General features: G+C 42.3%; 1 protein-coding gene across 2 annotated transcripts in view; it reads right to left on the bottom strand.

Moving 5' to 3' along the window:
• sumf1 (sulfatase modifying factor 1) overlaps positions 1–21,220 on the bottom strand; it is a 107,982-nt gene that overhangs the window by 64,745 nt on the left and 22,017 nt on the right. For both annotated transcript variants that reach the window (XM_033036761.1, XM_033036762.1), the window contains 2 exons: positions 4,513–4,595; positions 510–632 (listed from right to left, as the gene is read on the bottom strand). In XM_033036761.1, coding sequence (XP_032892652.1) covers positions 510–632; positions 4,513–4,595 — 206 coding nt within the window. The remainder of the gene's footprint in view (positions 1–509; positions 633–4,512; positions 4,596–21,220) is intronic.

The following is a 21,220-nucleotide window of genomic DNA, read 5'->3' as shown; positions in this document are numbered from 1 at the left end:
CATTGTATAACCGGTCTTGTTAGAACTGAAACTAATCTGAATCGCAACTCATCACAGGTTTCAAGACGTTCTGAAGGAACACTGTCAGGGGTTATGGGGAGAACCTAACCTTAAAATCTGGGTCTTCTGTAATTTTCAAGATCAAGATTCAAGAGAGAATGGAGTTAGGAGGGAGAGATAGATCTGCCATGATTGAATGCCTGGGTAGACTTGATGGGTGGAATGGCCTAATTCTGCTCCTATCACATGACCTTATGAATATTTATATTTTTCCAAAATTGGATAATTCTACAGTATGTTCGCATCTTCAAAGAATAGTATATTTCTTAAGATGGTGTAAATTGTATGTCGAAACATAGAAGGACACAAAGTGCTGGAGTAACTCAGCAGGTCAGGCAGTGTCTCTCATCTGTCAATAGGAATCTTTGCCTTCTATGCCTAAAGTCCCTCACAAGACATATAAGGTCCATTACACTGGTACAATTTATAGAAATAAATCTTAGAATTACCTGTTCTCAAGTCCACCTCTGCAGGCATATTCCCATTCTGTTTCAGTGGGCAGCCGTTTATCTGCCCAAGCGCAATAAGCCACTGCATTGTGCCAGGAGATGTGCACAACAGGGTGATCCATCCTGAGACAGAGCAAAGCCCATTAATACAGATAATCACATACAGTATTCCAACAAAAGGATGTTGTAACAACCATAACTGCCATGCATTTTGGCCGTATTATCAGTCGATAGACCTAAATCCGTCTCAAATATGGAGAGGAGCAGTAATCCAGAGGCCGGAATTTGCATCCCGTGGAATGCAGACCCAAATTTCATCTGGTTTCCCTGCTGTCTGATTCTGTGACTCTAATAACAACATAATTCTTAATCATTTTCAACAAAAACTCACTGGATTTTAATGAGTAATGCACAGAGCCAAAGTCTCATGAAGAAACAAGAAGATATTCATTATCTGCATTAAAATATGCATAAATATAACCATATAACAATTACAGCACGGAAACAGGCCATCTCGGCCCTTCTAGTCCATGCCGAACACGTATTCTCCCCTAGTCCCATCTACCTGCACTCAGACCATAACCCTCCATTCCTTTCCCATCCATATAACTATCCAATTTATTTTTAAATGATAAAATCGAACCTGCCTCCACCACCTTCACTGGAAGCTCATTCCACACAGCTACCACTCTCTGAGTAAAGAAGTTCCCCCTCATGTTACCCATAAACGTCTGTCCCTTAATTCTCAAGTCATGTCCTCTTGTTTGAATCTTCCCTGCTCTCAGTGGGAAAAGCTTATCCACGTCAACTCTGTCTATCCCTCTCATCATTTTAAAGACCTCTATCAAGTCCCCCCTTAACCTTCTGCGCTCCAAAGAATAAAGACCTAACTTGTTCAACCTTTCTGTAACTTAGTTGCTGAAACCCAGGCAACATGCTACTAAATCTCCTCTGTACTCTCTCTATTTTGTTGACATCCTTCCTATAATTAGGCGACCAAAATTGTACACCATCCTCCAGAATTGGCCTCACCAATGCCTTGTACAATTTTAACATTACAGTGGAGTTTCTCTGTGGAAATGAAATAAATCACTTGAAGACGTCATTCTTGGTGAATTAATGAAGTCAGTACTGGATCGGGTTTTAAAGGCAAAGAGCTGCCAATTACTTTTTCAACAAATTGTTATTATCTACATTTGTGTAGGTGGAGGGAAATAGGGGAAAACTTGATCCATCTGTAGTTAAGCACAAATATGATGTTGTAGGTTTTCCACTGATATAAATAACCCACAGAATATTGTCCTGGAGTCCTCACTAAATGGATGACCAGTCAGTTCTGAACTTCCAGCAGAAAATCCGTAGGGAGCAGAACAAGAATTGAGGCAAATATAGAAACATGCGATTATGGCAACAGGCGAAATATTCCATTCTAATCAGCAATGGGAATAGTTGAATTTCTGGATACAGAGTATCATCTGGAATCTTCAGCAAAAAATCAAGTTCAGGAGGATCCCGTCTTGACACATCTATCCATTTCCCTCCATGGATGCTGCCTGATGTGCTGAGTTCCTCCAGCACTTTGATGTTTACGGTGAATTTCTACTTTACTTGTATTTTAACTCAGAGAGACATAATGTGCAGGTGAAAGGTTCAACAACCTCTCTATGAAAGGGATTTGCAGATTTACATACATTGCTATCCTCATAACTAGGAGCAAAAACTGCAGTACGTTTTATTAAAATGTTCACTGTTGCTGAAGACCTCCTTTTGTAGATTGCAATGTCTCCTCGTACTGTTTGTGTTCTTCATTTAACAAAATAAACTGTAACTACCGAGAAGCATCCTATTCAATTCTATGTGTGGCGCAATCAACAGAAATGAACAGAATGATTGGCTGACAATGAGTTGTTTTTTTTCTATTTCCTCCTGTATAAAACAATGAGCCAAATCTAGCATTTGAAAAGCCGAGAATGCTGAGAAATACTAAACAGCAAATACAACTGATACATTGCCAAGCTTCTTAGATAAGCAACAAATTAGTTGGGAATTTGAGAAAGGTTGGAACATTATGTTAGGACGTCATGTTGCAGCGTACAGATTTTTTGCTGTAACCTGAAGTAATGTGGAGAGAAGGAATGGGTGACGTTTCTTCAATCTGAAGAAGGGTCTCGATCCGAAACGCCACCCGTTTCTCCTCTCCAAAGATGCTGCCTGTCCTGCTGAGTTACTCCAGCATTTTGTGTCTACCTTCGATTTCAACCAGCATCTGCAGTTCTTTCCTACACCTGAAATAATATGTTCCGTTTTGGTCACCCTGCTATAGGAACGTTATTATTAAGCTGGAAAGAGTGCAGAGAAGATTTACAAGGATGTTGCCAGGACACGAGGGCCTGAGCTACAGGGAGGGTTGGGCAGGCTAGGACTTTATTCCTTGGATTTTAGGATGCTGAGGAATCATCTTATTAATCTTATCTCAGCATAAAATCATGAAGGGAATATGTAGGGTGAATGCATAGTCTTTTTTCCATGGTACGGGAATCAAGAACTAGAGGGCACAGGTTTAAGGTGAGAGGAGAAAGATTTAATAGGAATCCAATGGGCAACTTTTTGAACACGGAGGGTGGTGGGGATATGGAACGAGCTGCCAGAGGAAATAGCTGAGGCAGGTACAATAACAACATTTCAAAGACATTCGGATAGGCACATGGTTGGGAAAGGTTTGGAGTGATATGGGTGCAAGCAAATTGGTGGAGCTTCTTGGTTGACATGAATGAGTTGGGCTCAGGGCCTGTTTTTGTGTTGGACGACTCGGGGACTCTAAATCACATCAGCCGTTGGATCAGGTTGATGTAACAAGTACATTGCATGTAATGTTTGGAATGAATTACTGAACCAATGATCAGGTGATGCAGCCTACACAAATTTGCTGCAAGTTTTTACAGTGTGTAGTTTACAAGTGTGTAGTTTTTACAAGTGTGTAGTTTACAGAACAATATTTTGGCAAACCTTTTATGCCTTTTATGAGATTTAAATATATTTTCAACACCTTTTGGCTAATTCCCCTACTGAGGATTCAAGCCGTACAATATATAATTCTCTAACATGCATTCATCCATATTCCCGGCCTCCTGCTGATATTCTAATGAGTTCTTTTTTAATTCAAAGAAATGGAGCACACAGAATTCCCAGCTCAGCAAAGTGCAGCAACCCAGACTTGCAAAATCATTTTCAACCTTACTTCCTTCTCTCCCTCACTAATTGTGCATGGTGCAAACTACACAGAAAGATTACCAAGCAGGCACCAAGGTTATGTCATCTGATACCATCCCAGCTTTTAGGGGCACTATTTCTTTGCAGTTGTCCCACATTTACCAGATTCCCTGCAAAACAAGTAAAATGTTATAGTCAGACCACACTAAATAAGGCATTCAAGCCCCCTAAATCCATGCTATCAAACTCCGTTTATACTAATCCTGCAATAATCCCATTTTATTGATGTCCTGTACTTTCATCAACTCCTCCCTAGATTCTTCCACTCACCTACGCACCAGAAGCAATTTACAATGGCCAGTCAACCTATACTCTGCACATCTTTAGGAATTAAGAGGAAATCGGAGAACCTGGAAGAACCACATGTGGTCAAAGGAAAAAAACTCACACCGACAGTTTGCAAGGACAGGACTGAACCCGAGTACTGGAGATGAGAAGCAGTAAGCCTACTAGCTAAAACGCTTGTGTCACTCCCAATTTTGATCAACAACGAATGGAAGATTGTATGGAAACTAATGTTAAATGTTGTTTCTCACTTCCCCAGATCAACTGTAACTTCCAAAGTAACAGAGCGAACTATTGCCTGGGCAGGAATAAAATGAGGAGCAGAGAGAAAATGGAGGAATGACATTTAACGATTTTGTCACTTTTTAAATTGCATCAAACACAGAGAGGAAGATGAGAGGGAAGAAAGATCTCCAGGGCACAAGGAATGCTAATGAGTCAGAGTTACCTCTTCGTAATGTTGGAGTCGGGACCTTCAGGATGTTTCCAGCTGGCTTCTTTAACAGGAAGCCACCACGGTGCTGCTGCAACCTGGAATGGGAAGATACCATCTTGGGGTTAGAATTGTGCAGCAGAACCAAGAAACTATTGGCTCATCTCTGAAGCCTCCAGAATTTGGCCTTTATCTACAGTAATTTCGATTTTGCCATTTTCATGGGTACAATGTCTCCTGGGAAATGATATGTTCACTGGGAGAATGTGCAAACACAACACTGGCAGTGCTGGACATCAGGTTTGAAATCTGGTATCTGACACTGCAAGGCAACAGGTCTACTGAGTGAGCTATTGTGCCATCCACTGAACAAACTGGACCTCTTCCTCCTTTTTGTACACACAGTTTGACTATGTATTTCATCCCCTGAATATCATCACATGCACCAATTTTTGTTTGAGCTCAGTGTAGACAAATGTCAAGAAGTTTTTCATGAAATTTATTCATCACGATGTGACCATTTCTGTGAAGATCAACATTTATTGTCCACCTGGATTTCCCCAGGGATGGCAGTGGCGAATCTGCCTTCTCAGCGGGACAGGCAGCATCTCAGCAGGAGAGAAGGAATGGCGATATTTCAGGTCGAGACCTTTCTTCAGTTTAGTTTAGTTTATTGTCACATTTACCAAAGTACAGTGAAAAGCTTTTGTTGCATGCTAACCAGTCAGCAGAAATACAATGCATGATTACAATAAAATAAACAAGAATAAAAATGTAAAAACTAGGCTTGCAATTATATGTAGGAAGGAACTGCAGATGCTGATTTTCACCGGGGATATACACAAAATGCTGGAGTGACTCAGCGGGTCGGGCTGCATCTCTGGAGAAAAGGAATAGGTGATGTTTTGGGTTGAGACCCTTCTTCAGATCCTTGCAATTTAGACCCTGCTTTTCACTATCCTAAGCACTTTATAGTCAATATGAATCATGCACATTTAATAGTATGGGATGAAACATTTGAACGCTTGCTTCCAACCTAACAATGCAGTGGAAATATCTTCACCAGGAGAGGAGCAAATCAAAGCTGCCAGTTGTTAATTGCCAATCTCTCAGGAGGCAAATAGAAACAGGTATCAAATGCTGGTATTGCCAGTGACACTAGATTGGAAATAAAATTAATGTACAAGTCCTGCATTCAGCAGCTTAAAGACAACACTCAAGACTCTATGCAGGGAAGACTATCTTAACGCCATGTGACTGGATAAAAACTGACAATCGAAACTATGACTAGAAGGAATATGACCAGGTTGAAGTTTGGTTTAGATTTAAGCAGAGGGTGGAAAACAGACTGGACACCCTGAATAATACATAATTGGATTGCAAAAATAAGCAGCAGATTTAAAAAAACTCTTCATCAATCAACACTGCACCACTAGTTAAGCACTGGGTGCAACAATGAGGCATTAGTCAAGACTAATTTTAGAGTGGGCAACTTATTGTTCCAGATATCCAGGATATGTTTATCTAAGGTGATAGAAATTTTGCCGATTTTGTGCTTCAGGTTGCTGCTAGCTGTCTATTTAGTACAAGCAAACAGTTAAGTGTTGAAACGAGACAGCAGAAATTATCCTTGTTGTTCAGAGTGTGATTGTTAACATAATGAAATAACATTGACATCAGTGAAATAGTAAGATTAAACGAGAACTTACCAGTTTGAAGTTTGATCTTGATTTTATGAGGAGTTACGATGAGCGATTACGTGAAGAAGGGCCGTCCGTCTGCATGCGCGTCAATCTTCAAAGCAGCGGTGTTAAATCACAGATAAAAAAGAAGACCTGAGAATAGTAAGATTGTGAAAAACTTGAACTTCCACATGACCTTGATAATATGAGGGTGGGAGCGGTGGGCACGTAATTGCTCATCGTAACTCCTCATAAAATCAAGATCAAACTTCAAACTGGTAAGTTCTCGTTTAATCTTACTATTTTACTTCGGAGTCACGTGAGTGACTACGTGAAGATTTCAAAGCTCTGTGATTTTACGCCGGTTACGAATCCAGGCGTCACACACTGAATGGATTGACCATGGATGCGTGTAATCATTAAAGCATTCAGACATTACGTAGTTAAGTAAAGGAACTGATGCTTTAAATGAACGAAAAGTTTAAAAAAAAGTTACCCCTCCCAACCTTGGGGGGGAAACTAAGGGACAGAACTTAAAATGGTATGTGCAAACACCCCCAGTCCGGTTATAGGTTTGTTATAAAACCGGTGGACCGTTATTTCATTCGTCCATCCTGCAGCCACTAGGATGTCGTCAAGGGGCACGTCCATAGCTCTTGCTGCCGACGTAGATGCAGCCCTGGTGGAGTGAGATTTAACCATATAAATGTTTACTCCTGCTACCGCCATTACCTCTTTTGACCATCTGGAGATGGTTTGAGTTGACACCTTTTGGTGTGGTTTTTTTTTTTTATTATGGCTGATGAGGACCGATTGTTCTGTGCCTCTGAGATTCTCCGTAACTCTCAGATAGTGGTGTTAGTATGTTACCACCCACACAACTGTTGGTCCTCTGGATATGCCAAGAACTGGATCTCCATCCCTGGCACGCCTGGCCTGCTCTGTTTATCAGGTTCCTGATTAGGAATGTTATGTTGTTCATATTGGTGGTCATGTAGTCCAACCGTAGCTTTTGCAGTGTCTGGACTCTTTGTCAGCATACCACCTTCAGGGTTAGTTATAGGCGGTCCGCACTGTCAAAGTAGGGCTTGTACCACGCTCACATCCCATGTATCAGTGTACCTTGGCCTTGGAGGTCTTAAATTGTAAATTCCCTTCATGAATTTTGTTGTAAAGGGGTGCGTTCCTATCGAACTGTGCCCTGCTTCCGGCATCAGATTGGAGGAGAGTGCGCCTCTGGCACTATAGATGCACTATAACTTAGTTTATAGTTATAGTACAGTTGATAGGAACTCCAAGACATCCGTTATCCGAACTGTGTTGTATTTGTTCGGACAGTCCTATGCCTTGAAATGGCCTCCTCAGAATCTGCAGACCAACAAGTTATACGTTCATGTAGTGGATGATTGCTCCCTGTAACTGGGTTCACTAGGAGGTCCCTGCTCCTGGGTACAGCCATTACTGGCTGGACTATAATTCCCCAAATTTTTGTGGACCAGGCTTGAGTAGGCCAATCTGGCACTACCAATATGCCTGTGGCTTAGTCTTGCTTGATTTTTGTCAAGCATCGGTTTGTGAGACAAATAGGCGGAAAGCATACATAAACATTCCTCCCCAATTGAGGGAGAAAGCATCCACTGCCTTGCTCCTGGATCCAGCTCGCAGGACACATATCTGGGTAACTAATGGTTAGTCTAGATGCAAACGGATCAACATCTGGTATGCCAAATCGTGTAGTTATTTTGTTAAATACTGTCTGATTCAACATCCATTCTGTGTTGTTATTAAACATTCATGATCCAGCATCTGTCACCGTGTTATATCTACCTCGTAGATTTCCCAAATATTCCTCTCGATACACCAGTGCCAAATGAGGTTCGACAATCTGTCGTAAGATACAGATTTTACACCACCCTTGTTAATGGATATATGCCACCGCAGTGGTATTAACAATCTGAATTTGAACAAGCACCAGTTGCATATCGCTACAGAGAACCTTGAGTCCATATTGTGCCCCCAACAATTCTGGGTAATTGATTCCATGTGTTGGGGAATTACAGACTCCTACTCATTCCATCTGCCCCCACAGCTTTAGACTGTGTTGGTGTCTCCCCATCCTTAGCCGCTTGCATAGGTCTGAAGAACCCTCGATGGCTTTCGAGCAAAATTTCCCTGAGCTGTCTCCCATTCGTTATCCACCATAGTTATTCAACAATGGCCTCTGCTGGCAATCCATAGTTTGCCAATTCGGCCTGCATATAATTTGAGTGTTCATTCCTTTGCTTGCTGTAAGTTCTGGTAATGCAAAGGCCCGTACTGCTGGGAATGCAGCTACTATTTGCCAATTACACTCGCTGTTTGCCTGATACATGGCTAGAATTTGACTATCAGGTCATTGCAGGCTTAATTAATATTGTCGTTTGCCCCTAGGCAAAGTCACCAACATATTTACTGTTTTTGATAGTAAATTCTAGGTAATCAATTACCCTTGTAGATGTCAATTTTGATTTAACTGGATGGATGAGGTAACCAATTCTTTCAAACAGGGTTTTGGTTTGCTTGACTCATGCTTCTGCCAATTCTTGGTGACTCCAAAATGAAAAAGTCCTCCAAATATGCCATTACTATGCGGTTTTGAGACCTTTGTAGGCCCAGAATTGGTTTCCGTAGTTTTGTCAATAGTCTAGGAGCTGATGTCAACCCATTTGGCAGATCCATACCATCCAGTTAAACTTCAAATATCTCCTGTTCTTAGTGAATAGACACCGAATAGTATGCATCTTTGAGGTCGATGCATGCCATGTGACCATTCTATAGGAAGCTCCTATAAAACAGTAGTTAAACCGTAACACAATTACTGTTTCTAAAAGTCTATACTGCACAAATGAGTTACACCTGGATGAAGTGACATCCTCCATCTGTCACATGTCCTGAATGGCAATCGTGCCCAAAAATACTGGGCCTGCCTCGAAGACAATTCCAGTCCGAGTTCCAAGTCTGCTTGGAAACTGTGTATGTTGTGCAGTAAAATTATCACGTTATTACCTGTTTTTAAAAACCCCGTTCTGAAATTTCTTGTTATTGTCATTTTGAACAAGAACACAAGAGTAAATTACCAACATGTAACTGCTCCACAATCCCTTCTTTCAGTAAACCCAGACCCACCTACCTCCATGGCTACCGGTGGTCTTGTGGTAAGCCCAAAGGCCCCTGATGCGGATTCCTTTCCTCTCCTTGATTGGGAGTAGGACTGGTAAGGAGTGTGGATTCCATGTTTCTCCCGACCTCTGCTTGGGTCTGGTCTGAAACCTCATCATACTGAGCCTGCCTTGTAGGACAATTCTGGCCATTATTTTGAGTCTGCCTTGAAAGACGACTCTGATCATATTTCCGTGCCCAGCTTTCAAGCTACCACCGGATTCAGTGAACCGTTCCACTGAGAGTGAGGTTCGTAGGCAGCCCTGAAAACAGGTGCTGCCGCAGGCCCCTGAGGATACCTATGCTTACATGGCCCTTCCAGTGGACCTAAATCAGATTCTAGCTTTGGTCAGACTGAAAAGGACCATGAATGCTCCTCTCCTTAGAGCAGGAGACATTTGTGCAGCCCTGAAAACAGGTGCTGCTGCCTGCGGGTTCTCCATAATACCCGGGCTGTCAAGAGCTAGATTCCATCCAGGGAAGCACCCAGTGGAACCTGGATGATTGCAGAAGCACTTATTTTCGGTTTGTTTGTATGGAAGCTTATTATTCCTTTTATGTAAAGCATTTTGGTGTTGACTTAAACAGTGCAATATAAGTAAAACTTACTTACTTACTTCCTTTCTTCTGATTGTCCCTGGGAAGGTTCCCCCCCCTCTCTTTGTACTCTGATTCAGAGTGGTTTCTTCTACATGTAGTCCCCCCTTCAATGGGGAAGACATTGGGCTGCCCCATGTGCGAGGCTCCCGGCACCGGCACTGCTGTAGGCCGTGCTGATACTGCTCCTTCCTTTGGAGCAGATCATTGTTGGAGCAACTTCTCCATATGTTGCTCCATGTGGGAGAAGTCGTCCTCAGACGCTCTCCGTTGAGGGAGGGTATCCCTCTTCCCCGGGTCATCTGAGTCAACGGGTTTGTTTAGACTTGCGGGTGGTATTACGTCCCGCAGGTCAACCACGGAGCTCCTGCTCCCGTGCAAAGTCTCCTGCCGATTTTGCTGTCGGCGCTAATGTCGAGAAGCGAGGCCCCACTGATGCTGCTCCCTCCTTTGGAGCAGATTATTGTTGGAGCAACTTCTCCATAAGTTGCTCCATGTGGGAGAAAGTCGTCCTCAGACGCTCTCCGTTGAGGGAGGGTATCCCTCTTCCCCGGACTCATCTGAGTCAATGGGTTAGTTTAGACTTGCGGGTGGCATTATGTCCCGCAGGACAACCATGGAGCTCCTGCTCCCGCGCAAAGTCTCCTGCCGATTCTGCTGTCGGCGCTAATGTCGGGAACAAGACCGTCGCCCGCTATTTGGTAGAGTGCGGTCTTCGGCAGCCGACATCCCCGCGGGCCGTCTCCTCGACATCTGGGCTCTGAAAAAAACTTCAAGCCCGAAAGAACGCAGGTAAGTGAGTTCAACTTTCCTTACCTGCTCATCCCGACAGCCTGGGAGGCTCAATGCCTGCCAGTCCGTCGTGCGTGTTGCGTTCAGACGTAATGACGCGCATGCAGACGGACGGCCCTTCTTCACGTAGTCACTCACGTGACTCCGAAGTAAAATGACATGTTTTATCTTGATATAGATTGCCATGTTGCTATATGCAGCAGAGATCTTGTTCGTTCATGCAACATGTATAGTAGTACAGGTTGAACATCGATGGTCCGCCCACCCCGATAATCTGGACCAAATTACGAGAGCTCAGTTCAAATTGAAGATGGCATTGTGAGTGGCGAGCGTTCGTTACGGTCATGTCCCTGCATCATGAAAAAGTTATTTGTTTACATCTAAACATTGAAATCCCTTCTTGGCCTTGTCTACTTCTATCTCTGCTGGCTCAATGTTTACGTTTTTTGTGTTTCAACTCTGCGTAGCCGCCATGCACCACCCTACCACCTCCTGCCTCCATTTAATTTCCCTCACCCTCTGGAACTCTGAACATTCTGTCAAGCCTTCTCTAATTTACTGGGCACCTTTAAAAGGCTGCTTCCCAAAATCCCTTTTTCAACCAGGCTCACAATCTTCTCTCCCAAAGACAATAGAGTAAACCCTTGTTTTAACAACCCTCTTATAATGGATTTTGGATATAGCAGACGGACCTGCCAACCCATCCCTGGTCGTTTAGAGCCCCGGCTTCCGACCCCACTGCCGACGCACAATGTTCACTTTGCGGTTGTTGCGGCTCACGTTGTAGCCCCCAACAGGACAGTGCTTTCTTCAGGCCGCTGCCAATGGCAGGACGCGCTTGGTCACCGTGGGGCTCCCTCCCCTCTCACCTGTCGTTTCCCAGGTGGAGTATGCCGGTGACTCTGGGGAGAAGGAGGAGGCAGCGGCGGTGGGGGATGAAGGGGGCAGTTCGGGGAGGAGTGGGTGGGGGTAGGACAGAGACCAATGGGGGAAGCACGTGGCAGCGGTCGAGTGGACAAAGCCACCACCGACAGCAAAACAGCAGCAGGTGAGAGGGGAGAGAGCCCTGCGGTGACCGAGCGCGTTCCGTCGATGACAGCTGCCCGAAGAACGGGCTGTCCCCGGGGGCTGCAACGTGAGCCACAACGACAACCGCGTCACCGGACCCTGCAGTGTGGTGAAGACGGGCTGCACCTTACGAGTCGGGTGTGGGGTCGGAAGCCAGAGCTGGGAGACAGTGGGAGCAAGGAATGGGTTGGCAGGTCATTCCATTCATATTCAATTCACATTTGATATTGGTTTTATTGAAGTTTCTGGCACTCCATGGTGCTTTAGAGACACGGGAGGGGTGTATTGTCATTTCACTATCACGCAACATCTATTCGTCCAGAAAAACGGATAATTTAGAAAGGCTCTGGAACCGAGTATGCAAGAAATTTGTTCAACCTTTATAAAGATATATTCTGCAGTTTCCAAGGTAAGACATAAAAAAATGCACTTGAATATCTCAATCTATTATCCCACAGACAAGGCAGCAGTTTCTGACAACCCGGGATTATAGTGTAGTCGCTGCCTCTCTGACCACACTTCTTAAGAATGTTAAAATGGAAACACGAGATGGCAGATGCTGGAATCTTGAGCAAAACATAGTTCCTGGGATTATAACAAGCTTTTATAAAATGACTAAAGATAATATACAAGTTTGTCATGAAAGAAAGAGTGCAGAGCTATCTGCCAATCAGAACCACACCATTGCTGGTATTCCAGCTGAATTTCAGCTAATGAATAACACAAGTAAAGAACAGGCAGAGTTTAGGGGCAGGACTCTTCAATTAGTCTGAAGAAGGGTCTCAATCCAAAACATCCCTCCTGATTTTGCTTGACCCGTTAAATTCCTCCAGTATTTTGTGTTTTTCTTAAGAGTGCTGTGTATCGGTAGAAGTGTAAAAGCAATGAATTCATACTGAACTTCCAGTCTTTCTCACACATTGTGCCGACATTGTCAGCCATTCAGTGCTAGCTGAACAATGAACACAGCAGTATTATAAGACCCATGAGCCAGTTGCAGGTTGCAAAAGAATTCCAAGCTGCAGAATTATTCCAATGTTTGAAGTACAATGTTAGTGCTGCAGGAATAAACTCATCACTGTATGGCTCAAAGATTTGTGCTGCCGAATGGAATCTGAGAACTCTCACTTTGGATTCCTCCTCTCCATTTGTTTACATGTTCTGTCTCCCATTCAGAGTGGTTAAAATATTTCGCATTTCACAAGTAATGTTCTCATACTCAAAGTGTCAACTATTCTCTATCGCCATGACTCCAAAACCTAAATACCACAGAACTATGTGTATGCTCCACAGAACACAACAAGCAGACCAGTCTTTGATAACGGGTTGCCATGCCACAATTATGACTGCAAATCTACCAGATTAGAAAAAAATTGGAGACAGATATGGCTATCACACTATTCAATTGCAGTTGAACTCTTGCAATTGCCACCTGATCATGTTTGTCATAGCTCTTCCAACCATTGAAAGATTAATCTGTACACTACACTAATCTGTAACCTACCAGCAATATAAATATATCAGTGCATTAAACTAAGTTTTCTTTCCTCAGTTACATTTACATTTAGTATTTAGAAAATAAACTATTATTGCAGAAGGGGTAAAGGATAATTTGGCTGATCAGACTGTTGGAGGAAGTGAGTCTTTCCTATTAATTTACATTTATACTGAACCTCGTGCAATGAGAGAAAATCTCCAAGAATGTGCCAACTAGAATTGGTAACCTTATACCAATCAACGTAATTTAAAATCAAAACTCCCATTTTAATAGGCGACTATCGTGCCGGTTAAGAGGATAATACAAGAGAACAATAGTAACATTTCTAAGGAAACACACACTGTCTTGGAATTAGGGCGGCACAGTGGCGCAGCAGTAGATTTGCTGCCTTACAGCACCAGAGACCCGGGTTAGATCCTGGCTACGGTTGTTTGTCTGTACGGAGTTTGTAGGTTCTGCCCGTGACCTGTTGAGGCGAGAGGGTGAGAGAGAGGGAGTGAGAGAGCGAGAGAGCCGTCCCCCTGCATACCCCCCCACCCCCATTTCCATCACTGTGTAGTTCCCATTCTGGTCAATTAATTGTTGTCGGGTCATTTGTTAAAAAAGCTTGCATACAATTAGGGAGAAACCAGTCACACATTACAAATATCAATACTAAGATTGGATTTAATGATTCATCATGCACTTGAGGGGTTTAATTACATCAGTGCGAGGCACCAAAATATATACATTAGTGGATCTTCAAACAGAAAGGGCATTCACAACTTACTCAGTGAACTTGATAGCAATCTCTAAAGATGGCGAAGAGGGGAGCAAATAATTTGCACATATACTTTCACACTGCTCAGGACTGCGTAACCACTGATGGAAAAAAAAGCAAATTGTGCAAATGACAGAATATGTGATTGAAGCACAAACCAGTCCACACAAGGTGGAATGAAGAGGTATGTTCGTGCCATGAAGGGAATGCAAAGGGGTTTACTGGACTGATTCTTGGGATGGCAGGACTGGTGTGTGATGTGAGATTGGGTCAGTTAGGCCCCAATTTACTGGAGTATAGATAACCAAGAGGGGATCTTGTAGAAATCCATAAAATGTTATCCCGTCTAAGACTAGACAGAGGGAGGACATTGCTTATGACAGGAGAGTCCACAGCCTGGGATCACTACTTGAGAATACACAGTATGCCATTTAAATAATGTTCAAGAGAAATTTCTGCACCCAGAGGGTAATGAACCAGTGAAATTCTCTTACCAAAGAAAGTAGGTCAAGTTATTAAATACACACAGGAGGGTGATGGATAGCTATACTGCTGAAGGTATTTGGGGAGATGGGAAGAAGGCAGGAACTGGGACCTAGGGGATGATCAACTATGATCAAGTTTAATGGTTGAAGACTGAATGGCCTCCTTCTGTTCTACTCTGCTAACCTGGAGATTCGGGCACGAGTACAATGTGTTGTTACCTTCACCTGAAGCACTGCAGGTTCAAGGAGCTCACCACCAATTGTTTCAAATGGCATGTCATAAGATCATAAGATCATAAGTGATAGGATGAGAATTAGGCCATTCGGCCCATCAAGTCTACTCCAACATTCAATCATGGCTGATCTATCTCTCCCTCCTAACCCCATTCTCCTGCCTTCTCCCAATAACCTCTGACACATGTACTAATCAAGAATCTATCTATCTCTGCCTTAAAAATATCCACTGACGGCTTCCACAGACTTCTGTGGCAAAGAATTCCACAGATTCACCATCCTCTGACTAAAGAAATTTCTCCTCATCTCCTTCCTAAAAGAACATCCTTTAATTCTGAGGCTATGACCTCTACTTCTAGACTCTCCCACTTGTGGAAACATCCTCTCCACATTCACTCTATTGAAGCCTTTCACTATTCTGTATGTTTCAATGAAGTCCCCCCTCATTCTTCTAAACTCCATCGAGTACAGGCCTAGTGCCGGCAAACGCTCATCCTAAAGGCCCTGTCCCACGATGCGAGTTTACCCAATAGCTCTCCCGAGTTTAAAAAGAAATCAAACTCGTGGTAAGTACGTAGAATGTACGTCGGAGCTCATGGATGTCTCGTAGCGGCTCTTAATGCTAACGGCAGGTACTCGGGAAACGCGGAAACTTGTGAAGTTTTTTCAACAGTGTGAAAAATTTCCAAGAGTAAAAAAATACTCGTGATGAAGTAGCACGAGTTTGATTTTGTTTAACTCGGGAGAGCTCTTGGGTAAACTCGCATCGTGGGACAGGGGCTTAAGTTAACCTACTCATTCCTGGGAAAGGGCAGTAAATACTGGCCTCACCGGTACTGTCCCCATTGTAAAATAATTAGAAAGACCAAATACAGCGGCCATTTATTTAACAGTTTTCTCCAACAACTCAAAAAGTACTCAAATTAATCGCAATGCACTTTGGGAGCACCAAGGTTGTGATGGATGTTCCACAAATGCCCACTTTTATTTACCTGACTTCATGTAGATAAACAGTGGACTGGCTTAGAGTTTGGCTCGCACTTGTACAATGTACTCTATAGTACAAGATGTGCCAACCATTACGACAGAAGGAGAAGCGACCAAAAGATTTGGGAAATACATCTCCATTTTACTTCGAGCACGTCATAGTTTTTTAAGAAGTCAATTTATATTTTTGATTTGAATCTATTTTTTTTTTAAAAGATCACAGTAGTCATTCTGCAATAAAATTGGCACCGCAATATGAGCCAGATTCAAAAGACACGTTAAGAACAAAATCAAACCACAAGAGATAGAAATGTCCATTAAAAGTTGAGAAATGGGATCTCATTTTGATTTAGCAGATGAAGCGGATATTGGCATTGGTTTAAACTAATAACACGCTAATTTCCTTTGCGTATAGTTTTTTAGATTACACTGTATTTACTAATCCTGTCCAGGGAAAGATAGCATAACCCAGCACTAACAATTAACATCAGTTGTGGTAGATTTCACGATGCAAATTACGTTGATTGTAGAGACATCATACTCAGGGACTAACTGTCACAGCCTGATATCGCTGAAGTATTTGTTCTGCCTCAAAAAAGACACTAAACTTAAAGAACAGCAGAATATTACACTGCATGTACAAGGTAGTCCATCCTCTGGTGATCACAGCTTATTTAGACGATAAAAGACAAACTATAGAACAACTTAATTTAGTATGTATCATATTCCCTGCGCATGACATGTTCTCCTCTACATTGGTAGAGTGGGTGATAACTTTGCGAATACCAGTTTTTGACTTTTGGTAGCTTTAATCAAGAGCTTTAATCTCCCACTATACATCCATTTTGTATCCTAAACTTTGTCAATTGTATTAACTGACTCAAAGGACAGCAAATAACGTTTGAGAAGATACTTCAACAGGCACCCAGACTGAAGACTTGTTAATTTCAGACCATAAGCATGATTCATTTATTGTGCAGCTACTCTTGTACACAATCTGCTGTTGACATTCAAAACTCTTCTCAAACCAACCTTTGTTTCATAATGATACCCTTTTGCCTTGCACCGTCATCTTTTGCCATTTAATCTCTCCAGGTTTCCACCCCATCAAAGAACTTCATTAAAGTTCCGTCCTCCCCTCTCTGACTTCCCTGCCTCCGCATGTGCTTAAAACCTGCGACATCTAACAATTTGCAGACCGCAAGGGGTCATCGATATGAGCTGTCTCAACAGATAGTCTTAACCTGCTAAGTATTTCAAGCATCCTCTGTCTTCATTCTGCACCGTCCGGTCGGCGATGGGCTGCGGACAGGCGATCAGGGGGACACCCGACGGAGAGGGGCGCCAAGAACAAAGAGTCAGCCGGTGGAAGGTGGAGGGTGTGGGGGGGGGGGGACGCCGAGAAGGAAGGAGCATCACCATGACACTTAGGAGTACTTTTGTAACTTTATCGGCACCAGAAACGTGGCAACTCTTTGTGTACTTTGTGTATTGTAAGCACAAAAAAAAAGAATTTCACTGTACCTAGGTACATGTGACAATAAAGTATCATTGAATTATCACATTCACTAGATAATTTCAGAGAAAAAAAATAGATACCCTGACATTAAAAAAGAAAGTAAAGATCTTGTTCCCACATCAAATACCATGTATGCTGCAAAATGCTGTATGTGCCAGGACAATGGGATCCTCCAATCCAGAAAAGTAGAGCAATATCAAGTAAGGCTGTGAAATGCACTTGCACTTCATTTTGTTACTTCTTGTTGCAATGTTGTACCTCAATTCGAGCTAGCATTTCGATGGAGCTAATCTACAAGACTACTGGAGATTAGGCCAACGGCACTCCAGAGCCAAGGTCATCTTGACCTCAATAATCAAGCTGCAGTGCTCAGATGGTGCTTGTGCAAATTCAGAAGCCAAGCTCCAAGTTATTATTAACCCATTCACTGAGAGGGTGGTTGTCATACTCAACATTCCCAAGCCAAAGCTTCTCTACCAACCTGGTCCCTAAGCACAACTCTAGCTCTGGCAATAAAGGCTCACAGCGAGATCCTAAGAAAGGACACAAAGTGTTGGAGTAACTCAGCAAGCCAGGCAGCATCTCTAGTGAACATGTTCTCCAGAGATGCTGCCTGACCCGCTGAGTGTCCTTTACCACTTTGTGTTCTTTTTCGTTTCACAGTTCTTTGTTTCTACAAAATCCTAGAAAACATGGACCACCCCTCACATCTTGGTAACCACATCTCGACAAGGCGATGATCGAAAATATAATTCACCTAACTTTCAGTGCACCTGTGCAATCTTTCTTTCACTGAAATAATGGATGCTGAAGCATTAGACATCATTTGGACAAGTGATCCCTACCCTTCCATATGCTTCTGAAGCTTGTACTACCTGCAGAAAGCACCTTGTGTAATTGGCATTCAGTGGAAAGATATTAGATTAGATTAGATTAGTTTATTGTTACATACATCAGGGTGCAATTCAATTCCTTGTTCACATGAAGCTCACAGCATACACAGTATACATAAAGTAGCTATGAATACAACAATAAATAAAGGTGGCCAAACCATCAGAATGGTGCAAGATTGGTGTGCAGAATCTGAGCAGTGCAAAAAGAATATTAAAGTCCAATAACAGAATAACTGGTTGAGGTTGAATTAGGAGGAAGGGTCCGTGGCAGCATCTCTGGGAACAGGGTGTGAGAGAGATGAATGGTTCAGGAGCCAGACAGCAGAGGGGAAGAACCTTTTATGAAGTCTGAACGTCCTAGGTTTACAAGCTCCTGTACTTTCACCCAGAAGGTAGAACAGGAATAGCCTGGGTGACAGACATTCTTGACGATACTTCCAGACTTCCCGATGTAATGCACTTTGATGATAAATTGGATGGAAGGAAATGACGAGCACATGATAGACAAGGCACTGTTCACCACTCTCTGCAGGTTACAGGTGTTCAAGAGCAGAGCAGTTACCATACCAGTCTGAGATGCCAACATTTACCAACATTTCATATGAACATAAATCTGTGCCGAGTAAGGTAAAGTTCACTCATTGACCAAACACAAACCCTGGAAATCATTTTACAGTTTGCTTTCTAAACATGGGTTCCGTAACTTATTAGCTGACTTATTACAGGTTTGCTGTCTCCCTTGTAGATGGACCCAGTAGGCACACGAACTGGAGAATATCTTTACTGCTTCACCCCTCCATCAATCAGGTCCCTTTTTCTGAGTACAGGATATCACAATCTTTGGATCAGGATAGCTATTTCCACCCCTGGGTCTGAAGAAGGATCCTGTCCCAAAACATTGCCTATCCAAGTTCTCTAGAAATGCTGCCTGACCTGCTGAGTTACTCCAGCACTTTGTGTCCTTTTTAGTAAACCAGCATCTGCAGTTGCTTGTGTCAACATTGTTTGGGGTCATATATTGGCTGCACCAGTCAAAGACAGCAGATTTGTTGCCCATAAAAAAGTATTTATGTCCTACGTGTTTTTATTAAATTATAATCTAGTCATTTTTGTGTTAATTGACATTAAGAGTAACTGTCCGTTTTTCCAATTTCCAGATTTTTGATCTGAATTTAAATTGTACATCTGATGCAGTTTGATTTGAACTTGAGTATCTTGATTGATACTCAATACAAAGTCCAGGTCTTTGGATTGTTAGTATGGCACTTTAACCAATCGTCTGATACCACCACTCCATCAAACAAAGAAAACAAATCTACACAGTCTTTAGAGAATTACCCACCCGACCCACCCATCAAACTGGATTCTCCTCTTTCAATTCACTTGCTGTGGCTGATATACGAGATGGGGAGAAAGAATCTAATTAAGAGAATAGTGATTTAAGAACTGGGATACATGGAGAAAGATAATAGCCTATTAATGATTGTAGTGATTTTAAATTAGGTTATACCAAAAGGCACAGAAATTATTAATAGATACTGACAACCTGAAGTAAAGTGAATGTAAAACTAGGGCAGAGAGAAAGAGGGGGGGGGGAGTGACAGATTGAGACTGTAAACCATAGTCTTCATGAGGGTGATATTGAAACTAATTTTTACAGACTATATGGAATAGAACAGACATAAGATGTTTAATCTCCCAGAGAATGTAAACACGCTTTGCCATTGTTGCAATTCATTGTGGAATATTCATAGATTAAGTGCCGATGTTACTTAAACATGCAGTTAAAAATAACATTCTTTTTAATAGGGCTGGGCACAAATGATGGTTGAAGTATTTGGTCATTTAATTTTACACAACTATCCTGATCCGTTTCATTATTAAAGGAAAACAGGGAACTAAGTAACTCACTGTGTCTGTAACAGAAAGTAAACATATTTTAGATGTGAATTTGTATTAACTGTGGATGAAATCATGTATTGCCTTTCCGCTGACTGGTTAGCATGCAACAAATGCTTTTCACTGTACCTCGGTACACGTGACAATAAACTAAATTCAAATCAAATTGACTCCTATACAGGACTGATTAAACATTAAACTATATAGAACCTTTCATAGCATCAGCTGCCACTTGAAGTGATGAACAGTTTGTATTTCCAACCTCACCCTACTTAAATTGTTCATTGTATAGAGTCATAGAGTGATACGGTATGGAAACAGGCCCTTTAGCCCAACTTTCTCATACTGGCCAGCATGTCCCAGCTACACTAGTCCCACCTGCCCACATTTGGTCCATATCCCTCCAAACCTGTCCTATCCATGTACCTGTCTAACTGTTTCTTAAATGTTGGGATAGTCCCTTTCTCAACTACCTCCTCTGGCTGCTTGTTCCATATGCCCACCACCCTTTGTGTGAAGATTTATTTTCTAAAAGAAGCCTTTGCAAACCAACCATACCAGCTCTGAGAGGGACATTTCACGTCATTCTTCTTCTTTCACACACTGTGTACTTCCACCACTTTCTAAACACCTTCAGTTTTCAACAGCGATTATTTAATTTAGTGTGCATACATAGTGACCATCTGTATTAAAAGACTTTTACTATGAATTAGAAATTAATTATTTTAATAATGCACCCACAAAAATCAAAAGTTAAAATGTTGTTACCTTCATATAATTGGAAAACAAAATTTGCAAACAATTTACATGTGCCTTGGAATGATGTTTCCAATATTTGGAAAAGTGAGGCCATACCTCAACACTTATCTGTCTGGAAATAGCATCACATCATAAAAAAAACCTTTTCCATTTAGAATCATAGTATCACTTGTCACGGAAACAGGCCCTTTGGGCCAACTTGCCCATGCCGACCAAGATTGAGATAAAACAATTTGGCCTAGAAGTTACTCTGAGTTACTCCAGCTTTCTCCAGTCTATCTTCCATATTCAGCTTCAGTCCTGGATCACCCTGTTCCTTCTATTCTCTACAGTGCATTATGGGTGTTTGGGC

The sequence above is a fragment of the Amblyraja radiata genome, chromosome 18 (genome assembly GCF_010909765.2).
Source record: "Amblyraja radiata isolate CabotCenter1 chromosome 18, sAmbRad1.1.pri, whole genome shotgun sequence".
NCBI lineage: Eukaryota > Metazoa > Chordata > Chondrichthyes > Rajiformes > Rajidae > Amblyraja > Amblyraja radiata.
Note: the sequence above shows the minus strand (reverse complement) of the source record. Positions and strands in the feature narration are given on the sequence as shown.